Source organism: Parambassis ranga, chromosome 3, assembly GCF_900634625.1.
Source record: "Parambassis ranga chromosome 3, fParRan2.1, whole genome shotgun sequence".
Taxonomy (NCBI): Eukaryota; Metazoa; Chordata; class Actinopteri; family Ambassidae; genus Parambassis; species Parambassis ranga.
In genome coordinates, this window is record NC_041024.1 from 7,752,558 (window position 1) to 7,767,703 (window position 15,146).

The 15,146-nt window shown below is 42.6% G+C and overlaps 1 protein-coding gene across 2 annotated transcripts; it reads left to right on the forward strand.

Moving 5' to 3' along the window:
• The first annotated feature begins 488 nt into the window (after positions 1 to 488).
• pla2r1 (phospholipase A2 receptor 1) lies at positions 489 to 13,970 on the forward strand. Of its 2 annotated transcripts, XM_028402429.1 has the most exons (30): positions 489 to 859; positions 2,137 to 2,517; positions 2,593 to 2,766; positions 2,851 to 3,015; positions 3,115 to 3,228; positions 3,481 to 3,630; positions 3,915 to 4,109; positions 4,197 to 4,360; positions 4,505 to 4,615; positions 5,844 to 5,956; positions 6,045 to 6,214; positions 6,311 to 6,519; positions 6,599 to 6,744; positions 6,869 to 6,953; positions 7,034 to 7,169; positions 7,251 to 7,286; positions 7,415 to 7,575; positions 8,297 to 8,361; positions 8,688 to 8,782; positions 8,859 to 8,995; positions 9,728 to 9,845; positions 9,972 to 10,111; positions 10,219 to 10,360; positions 10,522 to 10,757; positions 11,205 to 11,385; positions 11,485 to 11,619; positions 12,274 to 12,396; positions 12,465 to 12,641; positions 12,988 to 13,023; positions 13,201 to 13,970. In XM_028402429.1, the coding sequence occupies exons 1-30, from the start codon at positions 709 to 711 to the stop codon at positions 13,416 to 13,418; spliced, it is 4,464 nt and encodes a 1,487-aa protein (XP_028258230.1). In that variant the 5' UTR covers positions 489 to 708; the 3' UTR covers positions 13,419 to 13,970. The 2 variants fall into 2 exon arrangements, 1 of the variants encoding a protein (XP_028258230.1); XR_003670396.1 differs by lacking the exons at positions 12,465 to 12,641; positions 12,988 to 13,023; positions 13,201 to 13,970 and adding an exon at positions 11,754 to 11,837 and having other exon boundaries at positions 12,274 to 12,395.
• The last annotated feature ends 1,176 nt before the right edge of the window (positions 13,971 to 15,146 follow it).

The following is a 15,146-nucleotide window of genomic DNA, read 5'->3' on the forward strand; positions in this document are numbered from 1 at the left end:
ATCTGTAACTTATGGGGGGGTTGAAAACTGATGACATTCAATGCAAATCCTGTTTACAAGTTCAATAGTTGACCTGGAGACTAGACAAGCTGTGATTCATGAAATATGTGTTCTTATTTACTCATAACAACTCAGATACTGCTCCTTTAAATGTATTTAACAGATCAAGTTCAAGCCCTGTGGTAAGACTTGATTTATTATTGATTAAATATTATTGTGATTTCACACTGTGCCTAACGAATGTTATAAAAAAATGATTTTATATGATATATGATTTAGGAACCAAAATTTTAGAACTAAACCGAAATTATTTAAAAAATAAATACATTAAATTAAATTAAATGTGTTTATTTTACCTATTGACTTTCTTAACCTGATAACACTCTGACAAAAAGACTTGGAATTGTTGATTTATGGTTCTGCTCTGTTATTGTAGCGGTGGAACCGGAGCAGCGGCAGGAATGCGGCCCTCTAGCCGGACAGCAGCAGCTCCTCCGTCAGACGTGACGTCGCTGGTTCCCCGCTAAAGAAAAAAAAAGACGAGAGAGAGAGAGAGAGAAAGAAAGAGAGAGAAAGTAAACTCGGCCCAAAGTTTTCTGTGCAGGAAACCATCAGGCCTGAAATAGTCCCCCTCTCTCTCTCTCTGACCCGGAGTCTCGCTCAGAATATGTTTGCACTTCAGGTCTGAATCGCTCCGCCGCCGTCAAAATGGGAACTCAGTGGCGTCTTCGCAGGGACTCCGCGGCTGCTGCTGCTGTTGTGCTGATTATTTGTTTGCTGCTGGCGAAAAGCTGCGTGTGTGTTACCGAGGAGGAGGACGAGGAGGTCCTGGAGGAAAAACAGCTCACGGAGTTTTACAGTAAGTCATCTGGTGGCTCTTTATCAACGTGTTTACATGATGTCCTGCAAAATGAATCGGCTCTGCATCTTTTGGTATGATGTTTTGTAGTTAACGTGGCATTCAGTAGTTTATACTAGTGCAGAGAAGAAGAAGAAGAAGAAGAAGAATGTTGTCTCTGTGCTGAGGGGTGTTGTGACTGAAATGAGGTTTCTTGGAGACACTGCTGAGGTCTCCTGTTGAGATTTCCACACTGCTCCAACAACATCACTAACAAAACACACCTCAAGAGCTGCAAACAAACCTGTGTCAGCTGTTATCCATGGACCACATGATCACTGTTTGTGTCCCCTAAAAACATCTTTATCACCTAATGAGTAAACTTCATAAAGCTAAATCTGAATTGCAAAAGTTGCATAATATGAGCATGTGCTGATTTCTTCAAAATTAAACAATGTCATGACCAGTTAAACGTAAACATAAACAGTTGTCTGTTAAATAATACTGTAAAAACATATTTTCAACCTCAGTTTGGGCTTTAATACATGCTGCACTTTGTTTTCTGACCTTTTATGAGTGATTTATGGCTTGTGGCCTAAAGCTGAAAGAACATGCAGTATATAGATCTCATGAATGACCATGCAGACCCATTAAAAGCAACAACCTTTGTTTACATAGCTGCTACCTCAGCCTCAAGCGGTATGCAGGTCCATGAGGACATGGAGGTAACACTAGTGGAGGATGCACATTCACCATTAGGTGGAGAAGTGTGGCAGAGAGACCCCTGAGACCACTGACAAGATCTGTCAGATGATTATTGAGTCCAGATGCAGTTTGCAAAGTCTTGTCTTCTTGTATATTGGTGTTATGGTATGGTTCATTTCAGTGAAAACACACAGGAAGGATATCCGGACACTAAAGGATACACGACCCCCCGTGCAGGATATGTACTGCAGAATCTTTTTAAAACAAGCTTTCTAACTATTTAAATTCAACACAAACATTTTTAATATTTACACACTTTTGGTTTTCTTGGAGACATGAGAGAAGATATAATTGCTGCAGCTGTTTTAATCTCTGCCGCTCATAAACATTCATTATACATCCTCCCTTTTGTTTGAGTATCCAGTTTATTGGAGCTCACAAACTCTCTGTGCTGACTTTATGCCAGAAACTTTGCACCACTCTCTGTGGTACACACATTTTCTCACTTCCCCATCCAACGCCTTCCGCTCCGTCCCTCCAAGTCTGCTCATCCCATCTTCTCTCCTCCTTGTCCGTCATCCTTTTCTTTCCAGAAAAAGGTCTGTTTATTCTGGAGAGTGAAGCGCTGAAACGCTGCATCTCAGTCGATCGCTCTAACCTGGTGCTGGAGGACTGCGAGCGCCCAACGCGCCACATGCTGTGGATGTGGGTGTCCCGCCATCGCCTCTTTAACCTTGGCACCAGCACATGCTTGGGGCTCAACATCTCAGACGCAACGCAGCCTCTCGGCATGTTCGAGTGCGACATGTCCCTCCCTCTGCTGTGGTGGCGATGCAGTGGAAATCTTCTGTACGGGGCGTCCCAGTGGGTCGTGACAGTGTCTGGACGTCTTGTGGTGGTAAAGAAAAACATTTACCATGAGTGGAAAAGATACAACACCCCGAGAGAGGGCCCCTGCTCACATCCCTATGAAGGTAAACAACTGATATTAAAATAAAATGCTCCTTTGGTGACGTTAAAAAAAACACAAGTGTGTGTTGTGTTTGCAGATATCCACCCTTTATTGGGCAATGCACACGGAATGTCCTGCGCCTTTCCATTTAGGTACAACAACAAATGGTTCTCCGAGTGTACGACTGAGGGCCGCGAGGACCATCTTCCGTGGTGTGCCACCACCACTCGCTACGATGAGGCAGAAAGATGGGGCTTCTGTCCGGTGCAAGGTAGCATCACCTCCTGTTCACATATTTGTACTCCCCTCTACCTCCAGCTTCATTTTTTTTAAAAATGTATGGCTTCATTCACAGATTCCAGCTGCGAGCGCTTCTGGGAGTCAAACCAGGAGCTGCGTGCATGTTACCAGTTCAACCTGCACACCATCCTCACCTGGAGCCAGGCGATGGCAACCTGCCAGGCTCAAGGTGGGAATCTGCTCAGCATCACCAGCCTGGCTGAGTACAGGTACATCAGAGGTGGGTATCTGGTAGGAAACACACACACAGACAGAGCTTCTGCACATACCCGTCCTGCACTTTAATCATGTTTGTATTTGTTTACTGTCCCGATAACAGATCGACTAGCAAGTGTAGGAGCGATGGTGTGGATTGGACTGAACCACCTTAAGGATGGACGTGGGTGGCAGTGGTCGGATGGAGCACCTCTGTCACTGGTGAATTTCACCACAGGTGCTGATTATTGATTTATTCTAGTGATGTACAAGACCTTGGTGTCCTCTGTCTCTTCCTTTCTATATAATATATAAAATATTAAATGTCTACCTACCGCAGTGTTTATGTCCAGTGCTGCCACCTACCATGACAATGATGAATTATGTAAAGAAACAGGAATAATTGAAGACATTTAAGACATGCAATCTTCATTTTGTACCTCCCAAAATTTTGGTTTAATAAAGTGTCCCATCTCTGGGCTCCCGTCAGCTCTGCCTGCCAGTCCACTTCAGGTCAACCGTCAGTGTGGTGTGTACAACTCCTTCTATGAGGATCGCTGGCACAGTCTCTCCTGTGAGTCTGCCCTGCCTTACATCTGCAAGAAGACGCCCAACGACACCCGCACAGCTGAACCTCTAGGTGAGTGGATGCGAACAGAAAGCAGTCATCGCACTAACATCCAGCATGTCCACAGCTTTCCTGTGTGTCTGTAGGTGTCCAAAGCTGTGGCGCTGAGTGCGAAATGTCAGAGGAGCTTTTTAAGGGCCCGTAACTCTTGCCCTCAACAGCTGTGCTGCACCTGGGGAGTGAACTGTTGACCTTCCTCTCTGTGCGCTGTTGGCGACTAGACCAAAACAATGTCTGCTGTGAGGTTTTGTTATTCTGGTCGGTTTTATTCTGATTTCTTGTTCTTCCTCTGACAGAGAACTGGCAGTACATCCACACTGAATGTGCGAATAACTGGTGGCCTCATAATGGTTTTTGCTACCGGGTGCTGTCAGAAACAGAAGCAGGAAACTGGGAGGAGTCCAGACGAGCCTGCGGCTCTCAAGAAGCAAACCTCACCAGTATCCACTCCCTGTCTGAGGTGGAAATGCTGCTCAGCCTCCAAGCTAACTGTAAGAAGTGTCACTATAAAACACAGACACACGATTCAAATCTAGATGCTGTTTGGTGAACGCAGCAGTTTGTCTCATGATTCACAGACTCTGGGGAGAGTCAGGAGGTTTGGATTGGTCTTTGGAAACAGGCATCAATGCCGACTGTAGAGTGGACTGATGGCTCACCTGTAACCCTCACCCTCTGGCACCAGTATCACCCCCCTCCCAACCTGACGGACATAACACTCTGTGTAAAAGTTGACATGAAGGTAAGAAACGCAAAGTAGCATCATTTGTTTGTCAATCGGACAATTAAATACTTATATTTGTGTATGTTTAGATCACTTCATGAAGACTGAACACATGAGTGGGCGCTGTTCTTGTTAAGATATAAATACTGACTTCTTTTACAGGAAGGTACCTGGCTCTTAGGTTCCTGTGATGAGCGACTGCCTGCAGTGTGCAGAAGAAAAGCCCAGAATCCTATTGACCACAGTGGAACCTGGGATGAAGGTTGTCCCGAGGTAGGAACACACCTGTTTGAACAAAACAAGCAAAGTCATCCAGTTTAACCTCACAGCAGAAGGTCGGAACACTGTGGGTGATTCAATAATGCTTACTCCTGATAAAAGTTTACCTGGACTTAAAGAAGCAACATAACAATCACCAAGCACATGACTTCTGGTTTCATGTAATAAAACCTTCTAAAAAATGATGACACTTTTAATATAAAAATGTGTCTTATTTTAAAGTGTGTCAGGCAGATTGTGTCTCTGCTGCATTACAATAGCTCCACAGAGTGCAACACCAGACGCAGCCACACGCCTGCCTGCAGTTTAGCTTCAGAGCAAGTTGCCCCTTTCAGAAGCACAATGAGCTGATTCACTGTGGTGCTGACGTGTTGTCTGGCATTCATGTTTCTCCTTGACTCTGTTTACAAGAATATCAGACTCCTGACTCATCAGGCTACTTCATGCCTTGGAACATGAGGCCATTGCCCCGCAGGCACAGTATTAGTGGACATGCTTGAGCAGTCTCCTGCCAGGGAAACTATGCTTTAGATTCTTTTTTTTTGTCTGTCCTGCCAGGTAAAGAAGAGCTGTGTGTGAAATGTGTCCATCTGCTGTTCAAAAGCAGTTTAGTGTCTACTTTAAAGAAAGCTGTCTTTTAAAAGCGAGTGTACAACAAGGCTGGAGTGGAGAGTTAAGGGGGGCAAATTCACACCACTTGTCAAAACACACTACTCCCCCCCACACACACACTTTCATACCCCCACAGACCGGCATATCATTGCACAGGTATTTCAGCTTTAGAATGAATGTGACTGAAAAATATTTTAGTTAGATAACTTACCGAGCTACACTCACAGATTTATAGACTGCGAAGTGTGTTTTTGCAAAACTGAAACATCTCTGAAATAATAAACTCTACAGGACAGACACAATAAACACATGTGACTTTCCAGAGTAGATTAAAGTGGACTGGAATTGTCTCACAGTGTGAATTTGTGTGTTCAGATGAGCTGAAGAGTACAGAATGGTATTTGTTTTTAGGACATTTTGACAACATTTCTGTGTCGACAGATAACACATTTTACTCAAAAATAACTGACTTTGTTTGTTCTGTCAGTGTGAGAGATGCCAACAGCCAGTGTCTCACATTACTGTGAGCCTGTGATATGATGTGATTTTTTTGGAGAAGAGCTAATATCTGAGATTAAACAAATGTGTCTTTTTGTTTTGTTTCTTTCAGCTTTGGAAGCGACATGGCCATTCCTGTTACATGGTGACCACTCATGAGCAGAGCTATAAAGATGCACAGTTGGGATATTACTGCAAGGCTCCTCTTCTGACTGTGGAGAACAGGTGGTTTATTCGGGAAATGTTTGTGTTTGTGGCAACATGTAAGTCTGTCTCCTTACCTTTCCATTGTTGTTCTTCTAACTTCATGCAGGTTTGAGCAGGCCTTTGTCAACAGTTTGCTGAGAGAGAGTGGAGCTAACGGCAGCTTGTATTACTGGATTGGCCTTATGGATCAGGAGAGGAGCGGAGAGTATCGCTGGCTTCCTCACAATGGCTCCTCACTGCCTCTCACCTTCACAAACTGGAACAAACACCAGCCGGGTAGAAGCCGCTGATACATATAGTGTGGTAACTTGTGTTTAACTTGTTGTGTTGTGTTTAACGGTAATGTCCTTCCTTCTTCTCACTTTCCTTTAGTCAGTGCTGATGGCTGTGTAGCTATGTCGGGTGGACCTGCTCTGGGTCACTGGGAGGTGAAAGACTGCAGGTTGTTCAAGGCCTTGTCAGTTTGTAAGCAGAGCATCAGCAGCTACCATGATTTTCAGTTGCCGGAGCACCACATTGATGCTTACGCCCCCTGTCCTCCAGGGTGGGAATCACACGCTGGGCTGCTCCAGTGTTTTAAGGTTGCGTCATACTTATATTTTCTCTACAGTTCAGTTTCAACCTGTTGTTTTTAGCTGACAACATGTTTTGCTGGTCTAGGTGTTCCATGATGAGAAGGTCCTGATGAAGCGGTCCTGGGTGGAAGCAGACTTCTTCTGTCAGGCTCTCGGGGCCCAGCTGGCCAGTTTCCACCATTACGAGGAGCAGGTGTTTGTCAAAGAGCTCCTCAGTACCATGTTTGAAGGGTTGGTACAGCCAAATACAGACACGTTTTAAAACTGATTAATGCACCAGTTGAGGTGCATATACTACAAAGCATCGGGATTTTGCAGTGTGTTTGTGTTCCGCTCCTCTATTTTTTTTTTTTAGAACAGAGGGTCGCCGGTTCTGGGTGGGTTTAAATAAGAGAGACCCTGAACATCCTGGATCATGGGAGTGGTCTGATGGTTCCCCTGTAAGTGCACACAGACATTCAGACAGTGCATTAGCAGGTAAAATGTGTGACGGATTTGTCGTGTGTGTGTCTTTGTGCAGGTCGTAACATCTTTCATCGAAGACAAGAACGAAGAGGACGACAGGAGGGACTGTGCCGTGTACAGCGACCTCACCAACACTCTCATGCCTCTGCCCTGTGATGCCAAAAATGAGTGGATCTGCAAGCTCTCTAGAGGTAAACACACACACACACTCTAACACTCTATGTACACACATCAGACCTGCATCATTTAACAAACTTTGCTTTATGTTGCAGGGGTTAAACTGAAAAAACCCTATTGGTACACTGAGCGTAAGTAAAATCCTTAACAAGTTTTACAGATGGTGAAACATAAAACAGAGGAGTAACACTGAGTGTGTGGGGTTCATAAACTAGATTTCTTCATTGTGCCTTCTTGCTATGATTGTCCCGTTCGACAGAAAGCGAGCCATGGGTGTTTTACCGTGGAGCCGAGTACCTGCTAGCCAAGCAGCCTTTTGACTGGAACTCTGTCTCCCTGGCCTGTCAGATGATGGGATCCTACCTGCTGTCCATTCACTCCAGAGAGGAGCTGCACTTCACGAAGGACCGCCTGCGACGGGTCTGTCCCCACCACTCACACAGTAGATTCACTGAGACATAGAGCCACATGTAGAAATTTGTAATGTAGAACCAGCTGTATCAATAATTTGTTGATTCTTTTTGATTTTTTTTAAAATTATGTTGCAAAATAGTTATTTTTAGAATTAGTCTGTGGAAAAGTAATGCTGAGGTACAGCTGCTATATCTGATGTTTTTCCTGTCATAAAAATTAAGGATTTTAAATATTTCTATAATCGCAGTGATGTTAACATAAATATACTTTTATATTTATTTAATAATACTTTTTTGTTTTCATTGAGCTACAGCACACACAAGTACACAGCCAAAGAAAAGTACTTAATCACAGTGGTTTGTCAGCTTTGAATGGACCAGTAGATCCATTCTTCAAACACACACACACAGTGAAAAACAGACAAGTGTGGACACAATTGAGTCTCTTGTACAAACTGGAGTGTTTACAGACACACATTGACAAGCTAAAATTCACCTCAAATGTGGACACTTTAATGCTCGAGTGCCCCCACACACAGGGGTCCGTTCGGATCAGACTAAAGAAGTCTCTTGAGGTGTCGAGGCTTTTGAGGGGATAATAGGAACAAAACAAGGCCATGAAAGAAGCGAAGTGCCGGCCAAGGAGTGCGCCTGAAAAGCTGATCCTCCAACCCTGTGTGGAAGTAAAGTTCTTTTTCATCACTGTTCCATTGGCTGTGTCCCCTTAGCTCTCCCTGGGCCCGACCGACTGGTGGATTGGCCTGTCCATTGGGCAGCCCGGAGAGGAGGTCAGGTATGTGTGCGATTTAAATGTTTTTGTTTGTTTTGTGAGTAAAGAAATCTTGGTGTCATAACAGCCATCACCAATGACCACAGTTTCATAAAAGTGTGTTTTGATTTGTGAAACTTGTCTAAATGAGCATGAGGAAACAATCTCATGGTGCAGAATGTAGATGCCATGATGCCAAACTGTGAAGTGGGCCAAAGGTTTCTGGGGGAAAGTAGCATAGAAGGAACTCGGAATAAAGATGTTTCTTGTAACAATAACATGACATGGGCTGCATGCTGACAACCCACTGGCAGCGCAATAAGAGCATCATATGCTTTTTTTTTTTGCAGGTGGAGCGACAGGACTGAGGTAGAATTCCAGAACTGGGCTCCTGGTAGTGGGCTTAGGAAAAACGGATTGTGTGTCACGATGTCTTCTTCAACAGGTAAACACATTTTAACAACATTTATTTGTGTGTAATGTTAATACGCACACACTGTTATCTGCTTGCTGTGTTGCAGGGAAGTGGTCGATGAGTAAATGCAGTGATCTCCACGGGTATGTCTGTAAGAGGAAGACTGTGTCTGTACTTGAGACGCCCAGGGAGCCGCACTACATCGGAGGATGTCCAGAGCAATGGATCTACTTCGGACACAAGGTTCAAATAAACAGATGTACACATCCAGCATAAGTCATTTTTATCTAGAGAAATTCTCATGGCTGGTGCAGTTAAATAGCAGAAAAATATTGCATATTTGTAGTTTTCATTTGTAGCTCTGTAGATCAACAGCAAGCTCAAAAACACCCATGCAATATGAAATACAACTCTTAAAAACATATGAAACACATCTATAAAAGCGTCATTTTTACAAACTAAACACATGGACTGTGAATTAATTTAAATGTCTATATACTCACTTTTAAAAACCCATGATTAAAGAAGGTTAAAGACTTCAAAAAAGCATCTTGTTTTGACCCCTTGAGTTTAAAAATTCCCAGCTGCCTCTGTGGTTGAAGCAGGATGTTTTTATTTACATGTAGTATTCCTGGGTGAGTTGTGTTCAATGTCAGAAGAACCCCCTGCTGACAGGACTCAAGCTGCATCAACCTCAAACCAATTCCCTCTGCAAATGTGTTCAAAGCAATACCATCCAGTTCAGAAGTTGGAACAAAACTCAGTTGGATGTTGTACAAAATAAATTACCAAATAAAAGATGTAATTTGTCAGCACCATTTAATTTAGTGATTTATTTTAGTCTGTCAGAAAAAGACATGTTTAACTTTGAATCCTGACCATTTCAAACAAGAGTCCTGGTGCGGTAGTGGAATACTGATTTGCATTTTCACAATGTGATATTCATGTACATGTGTGGGATGTGTGTATTGGCAGTGTCTCCTGCTTCACCTCCCTGTCAGTCCAAAGGAGGGGAAAAGTTGGAAAGATGCCCAGTCCATCTGCTCTTCATTTGAAGGCTCGCTAGTCGCCATAGAAAATGAGATTGAACAAGGTAAAGGCCACTGTACAGCACATGGTGATGGCTTATTTCACATACAAACACTAGATGACAGATTGCTTTGTGTTTTTTTTTTGTGCTCTTATCTTTTTTTCTGTTGCCATGCCATGTTTTCTGCAGCGTACATCACCATGTTGCTGCAGGGAAGCTCTGTAGGTGTGTGGATTGGCCTGCGAGATGAGGACACTATGAAGTGGACTAATGGGAAATTGGTCAGCTACACCAACTGGTCTCCAATTGATCCAAAGAGCTACCTCACTGTAAGTGCACACAATTCTCTATACTGAGTCCTGTGTATGTTTTCAAATTCTTTGGTTTGAGTTGTTTCTGCATTTGTCTTGCATCTTCTGTGTTCGTGTCTTCTCAGGAGCACGAGTGGCTCAGTGGATTTGCAGATGAGCCGCTGTGCACAGTTCTGTCAAACAACCACAACTCTCACCTGACGGGGAAGTGGTACGATGAGAAGTGCAGTGAGAGTGGGTATGGCTTCGTTTGTCAAAAACCTCAAGGTAAGACTTCCTCACTCTCTTTCTCAGCCGGAATCATTTTAACTGGTATAAATGACAGCTAATCAGTTCTCTGCTTGTTGTGCATAACCCAAAAGTGTTTTTTTTTGTAATCAATTCTACCTGTATGTTAACAACCACCCTTTTTTTATCCCTCCTTACAGATCCATCCAAACCCCCCACCCACTCCTACCACCACCCCCTCCCTGACAATATTGAATACAGGAGCCGCAGCTACAAAGTTGTGTCTGGCAACATGAGCTGGTACGACGCGATGCATATGTGCATAGAGAAAGATTCTGACCTAGTGAGCGTTACAGATGCCTACCACCAGGCTTTCCTTACTGTCCTTGTCAACAGATTGGCAGCACCCCACTGGATTGGACTGTATAGTCAAGACGTATGTATAATGTAATGTGTTTTAGTTTTACATAGTTACAGTTGTCTGTTGTGAGCTTCCTCTGGGTCTTTTGCCTGTGTAAGATGTTCCCTTTACAAACAGGCACAGGTTCCAGTTTACAATTAGACTTAACATTGGGATTCAAGGGTCACTGAGCCTCTGAGGAATTCCTTAATCATAGAAACAAATGAAGACAGGAAGTGAGGCAGCAGATTCTGTCTGTCTTTATTTAATCGTTTGTTTTGTTTGATTTCTATCCCTTAAAACATGTATTCTCTTCTATTTGTTCTCTTTTTTTACACTAAATAACACACTTAGCATCACACACACACACTTAACAATGATCATTACTCTTGGAAACAATGAGTCACTGCTGGTTAATCAGTATCTGGACTCTCAGTCAGAAATCCTGATCCCTGACGCATTGCTGACTGTTCTTCCTTACAGAGTGGCATCAATTATCAGTGGTCAGATGGCAGTGACACGGTGTACACCCACTGGGACCCACCAGATGACGAAGATGACTTTGTGACAGGAGAGTGTGTGTACATGGATGCGAGCGGAGGCTGGCGGAGAGCTGACTGTGAAACTCTCCTACCAGGAGCCCTGTGTCATGTTCCCCCACCGAGTCAGTGCTGCTTCAGTGAAAGTCTGAGCACTTAACACAATGTTCATGATCAAATGTGTAACAATACACACAATCCTTTCCTTTCGCTCTCTTCCACAGGCAGTAAACCATTTATCTCCTATGAGATGGCGTGTCCCTCCACGTGGGTGAAATTTAAAAATGGCTGTTACAGCTTTGAGCCTGTGGTGGAGAAACTTACATTTGAGGAGTCAAGGGAGCACTGCAGGCAGAAAAGTAAGGTGGACCGAAAGTTTTCACATCACCTGTAAAATTCTGTGTTTTTATTTGTCTTATGATAGAAATTAAGAAATATAAATAAAAGACTGACAGCTGTTCTCATTGCTGTATGAAATGCACCCCCTCTACAGGTCACAATTAGAAACTGCACTGAAACGTGTCAGGAGTTAGAAAAATGTGACGACATGCCACTCACACAGTGACACATGTATACAGTATGTCCTTTATACATTCATATTTTAAGTGTGTGTTCTGCTGCAATACTTATGCATTTACTTTAAAAGGAATAGCATTCTTGCTAAGAGAGTTAGATGAAAGGTGAGAGGCCACACTCATGTCTTGCACTGCAAATTTAAGGCCACAGCCAGAAGCTGGTGAGATTAGCCTTAGTAAAATACAGGCAGCAGAGAAAGAGACAGGCCAAGGATAACATCCACCTAATAGGAACTCTTAATGCCAGGATGCAGACAACTGTGGGAGCTGTATCCTTCTATTTCTTGTCTCTTTCTTTGTTATGCTAAGCTAAACTAGCATTCTCTTGATAGATTGTTAATAAATACCTTATTTAAAAAGCAAATGAACATTGTTCCCAACATGTTTAGGCAGCATAGATCTACTATACTACTTTGTTGTGCTGCTGTCTTTCTGCAGTCAACACCTCTGACGTCCTGACCATTGAAAGTGAAACAGAGAACCGTTTTGTCCTGGAGCAGCTGTGGGCATCGGGGTTCCTGCATCAGAGCTTGTGGCTGGGGATGTATTTCAACATCGACAGTAAGAACCCATCACTCTCATGTATCCATAATAATCTTAAAATACCAAACTGTGGTGTCTGCTTTTAGCTGATTCTATGGCCTGGGTGGACGGTTCACCAGTGAACTACACAAACTGGCCCGGCACAGCTCCAGACTTCAAGCAACTCACTGCAGATTCCTGTGTTGCCACCAAAGCGGTGGACGGTGTGTGGCACCTGTCAGGGTGCACAGAGCGGCTCGGCTTCATTTGCAAAACCACCTCAAGTAAGTTGAAGTGAGGGCTCTGCTTTGCAGCTGTAAATCTGTGGTTTTGTCTGTGGTTTCAAAAGATGGCAGATATGTCAACAATCCCTCTGCATCTGTTACTGTATACGCAGAAAAAATCATTCATTTCATTTTGTCCATTACTAATTTGAGTTGCTAGACACCCAGGTCTATGTTTGCTGTAGAAAAATATAGGACAACAGGCATGGTGGTTTATTAAAATCTACTTAATTCTACTTGATTCCTGGTCCAGTAGTAGGTCCAGTCAAGCATTAGTGTCAGTGTAGATTTTGTGCTTTGTTCTCAGATGATACATGATAAGTTCTCTGTGCCTGTTTTTTTTCAGATGTGGCCACAGAGGTTGAAGTGGAGCCGCTAAATGGTAAAGTGCACTCTAAATTGAATAACCTCAGAAAGATTTAAATGTGAGCACTTATGTAGTTCCACACTATGAGACTAGAAGCTCAGCTAGAAGCTCAGAGAGGGATGCAGTGTGTGTGTGTGTGTGGTTTAAAACACTCCATTCAGACAGTAAGAGCTACCCTATTGTACATTTCAGGGTTACATGGCGGCATCATCACCGCTGCAGTGCTGGTAGCTGTTCTGATCTTCGCCCTGCTGGCAGGGGCGACGTGGTTCCTGTACAAGCGGAACTCTGCACGTTTCCGTGGTCTCCCCACGCTTGGCAGCGCCTATTACAGACAAACCAGCTCACAGGCTACAGACTCAGATGGAAACGTGCTGATCACAGATCTGGAGGCTCACTCGGGAGAATAGCACTGAATTGCCTCTTGTTGTTGTCGTTGTTGTTCTCCTGTTCTCTCACCACTGTAACACCGTAAAGCTGCCATGCTGACTACTCAGGACAGTGGTGAGATGATTTCTTAAATTTGTGTTTTGAAGGATTGCGCTCTGGTTTTCATTCATTCAATATCAACCAAATGACACATATGTTTGTAAAGACACTGAAGAGCCCACATCTGAAATTATACTTTAAAGATCACATACATGAACCGTATGAGGTTTATATTCTATATATTTGTATTTGTACAGTATTAAGAAGAATAAAGAGCTGAGGGAGAAAGATCATGTACACCTAACAGTATGAATTAAGAGTGATATATATATACTGGATAATTTTGTATCCAAAGTTCAGGAGCTGTTCCACGTGGTACGTCAAACCATCAGTATTACTTTTGTACTTTTATTTTCTTATGCTGTGTATTGATATCAGAGGTTTTCTATGTTCTGGACTAACAGAAAACATGTAAGACATGACTGATGATTGGATTTTATGCAGTTTTGTCTGCTGATGCAAAGCAAATTAAGGGATGCTCTTTGCACAGTTTTATTTGTGTTTTAATAAATTGATGGATTGATTATTGTTTGGTTGAATAATTGCAGTTCATCACTGTGAGTCTTATTGTAGAGCTCAGACAGCGGTAGAAAGTAATTATTTTGCAGAGTGGATTAGTGTCTGTGTTTTCTAATCTGTTCCGCTTCAGACATCTCACAAATGGCAGAGTATAGACAGGCTTATGTTTCAGAATTGTATGAGTTGCTTGCAGTTCCAACAAATAGAGATTTTTCACTTTAATGCCTTGCTATCAGATTTATTTTCATTTTTGTATATATTTACTTAAATATTTCTTTTAGTTTCAGTATTAGTCTTTTGGTCAGCAACATGATCTCTCAGCATTAGCACAATTTGCCATTTCCTCTTTGGAAGATCACTTATGAGGAAAAACCACATTTTAAACTTGTTGCCACATAAAGGATGAAAATCTGAGCACCTCCTTTTTGAATATCCTCTACCTATTTGAAAACATGCTGAGTTTGCCTCTGTGTCATAATATAATATTTGGCCTAATGGACATTTGATAAACACACTCCAAATCAGGATGTTCAGTAATTAATAATGCATAGCAGCAGCGTTGTATACCAATAACATCACAAGAGCTGCTGTGTGTGCCAGTAAAAACATAAAGGGGAATTTTACTGCGGTTGTTATGAAAGATACACAAGCTGCGCGAGTTCTGAGTACAGGAAAGCAACAAAGTGGGCGTGGAGTGGGAGAAAATATCCGGACTGTCAGGGAATGCGAGGGGAGGGTACCAACACACGAATACAGAACCGGAAGACGAGTTCGTTTCCTTTCAAAATAAAGCCTGGACGTCCATTTTATGCCCTACGGGTCAGCCCACGGTGCCATGAAAGGCACAGAATCTGAATAATTATAATGACGATGATATTTCTTTATTTTTTATAATTTCTGACATGCTGTTCTCATGTATTTTTTTTTTACATATTAATTTTGTTTGATGGATTTAGTTGTTTAAATCCATAGATTTGTCTGATCGTATTTTTATTTGTGTTTATATTTTTTATGGATGTTTACAATAATGCTGTGCACTAAAGCAGTCTATAATATTATGCTTTTTTATTTTATCATGTATTTACTAAGCGTGACGTTTCATAATTTTAAAGCATTTCATAACCTTTTTA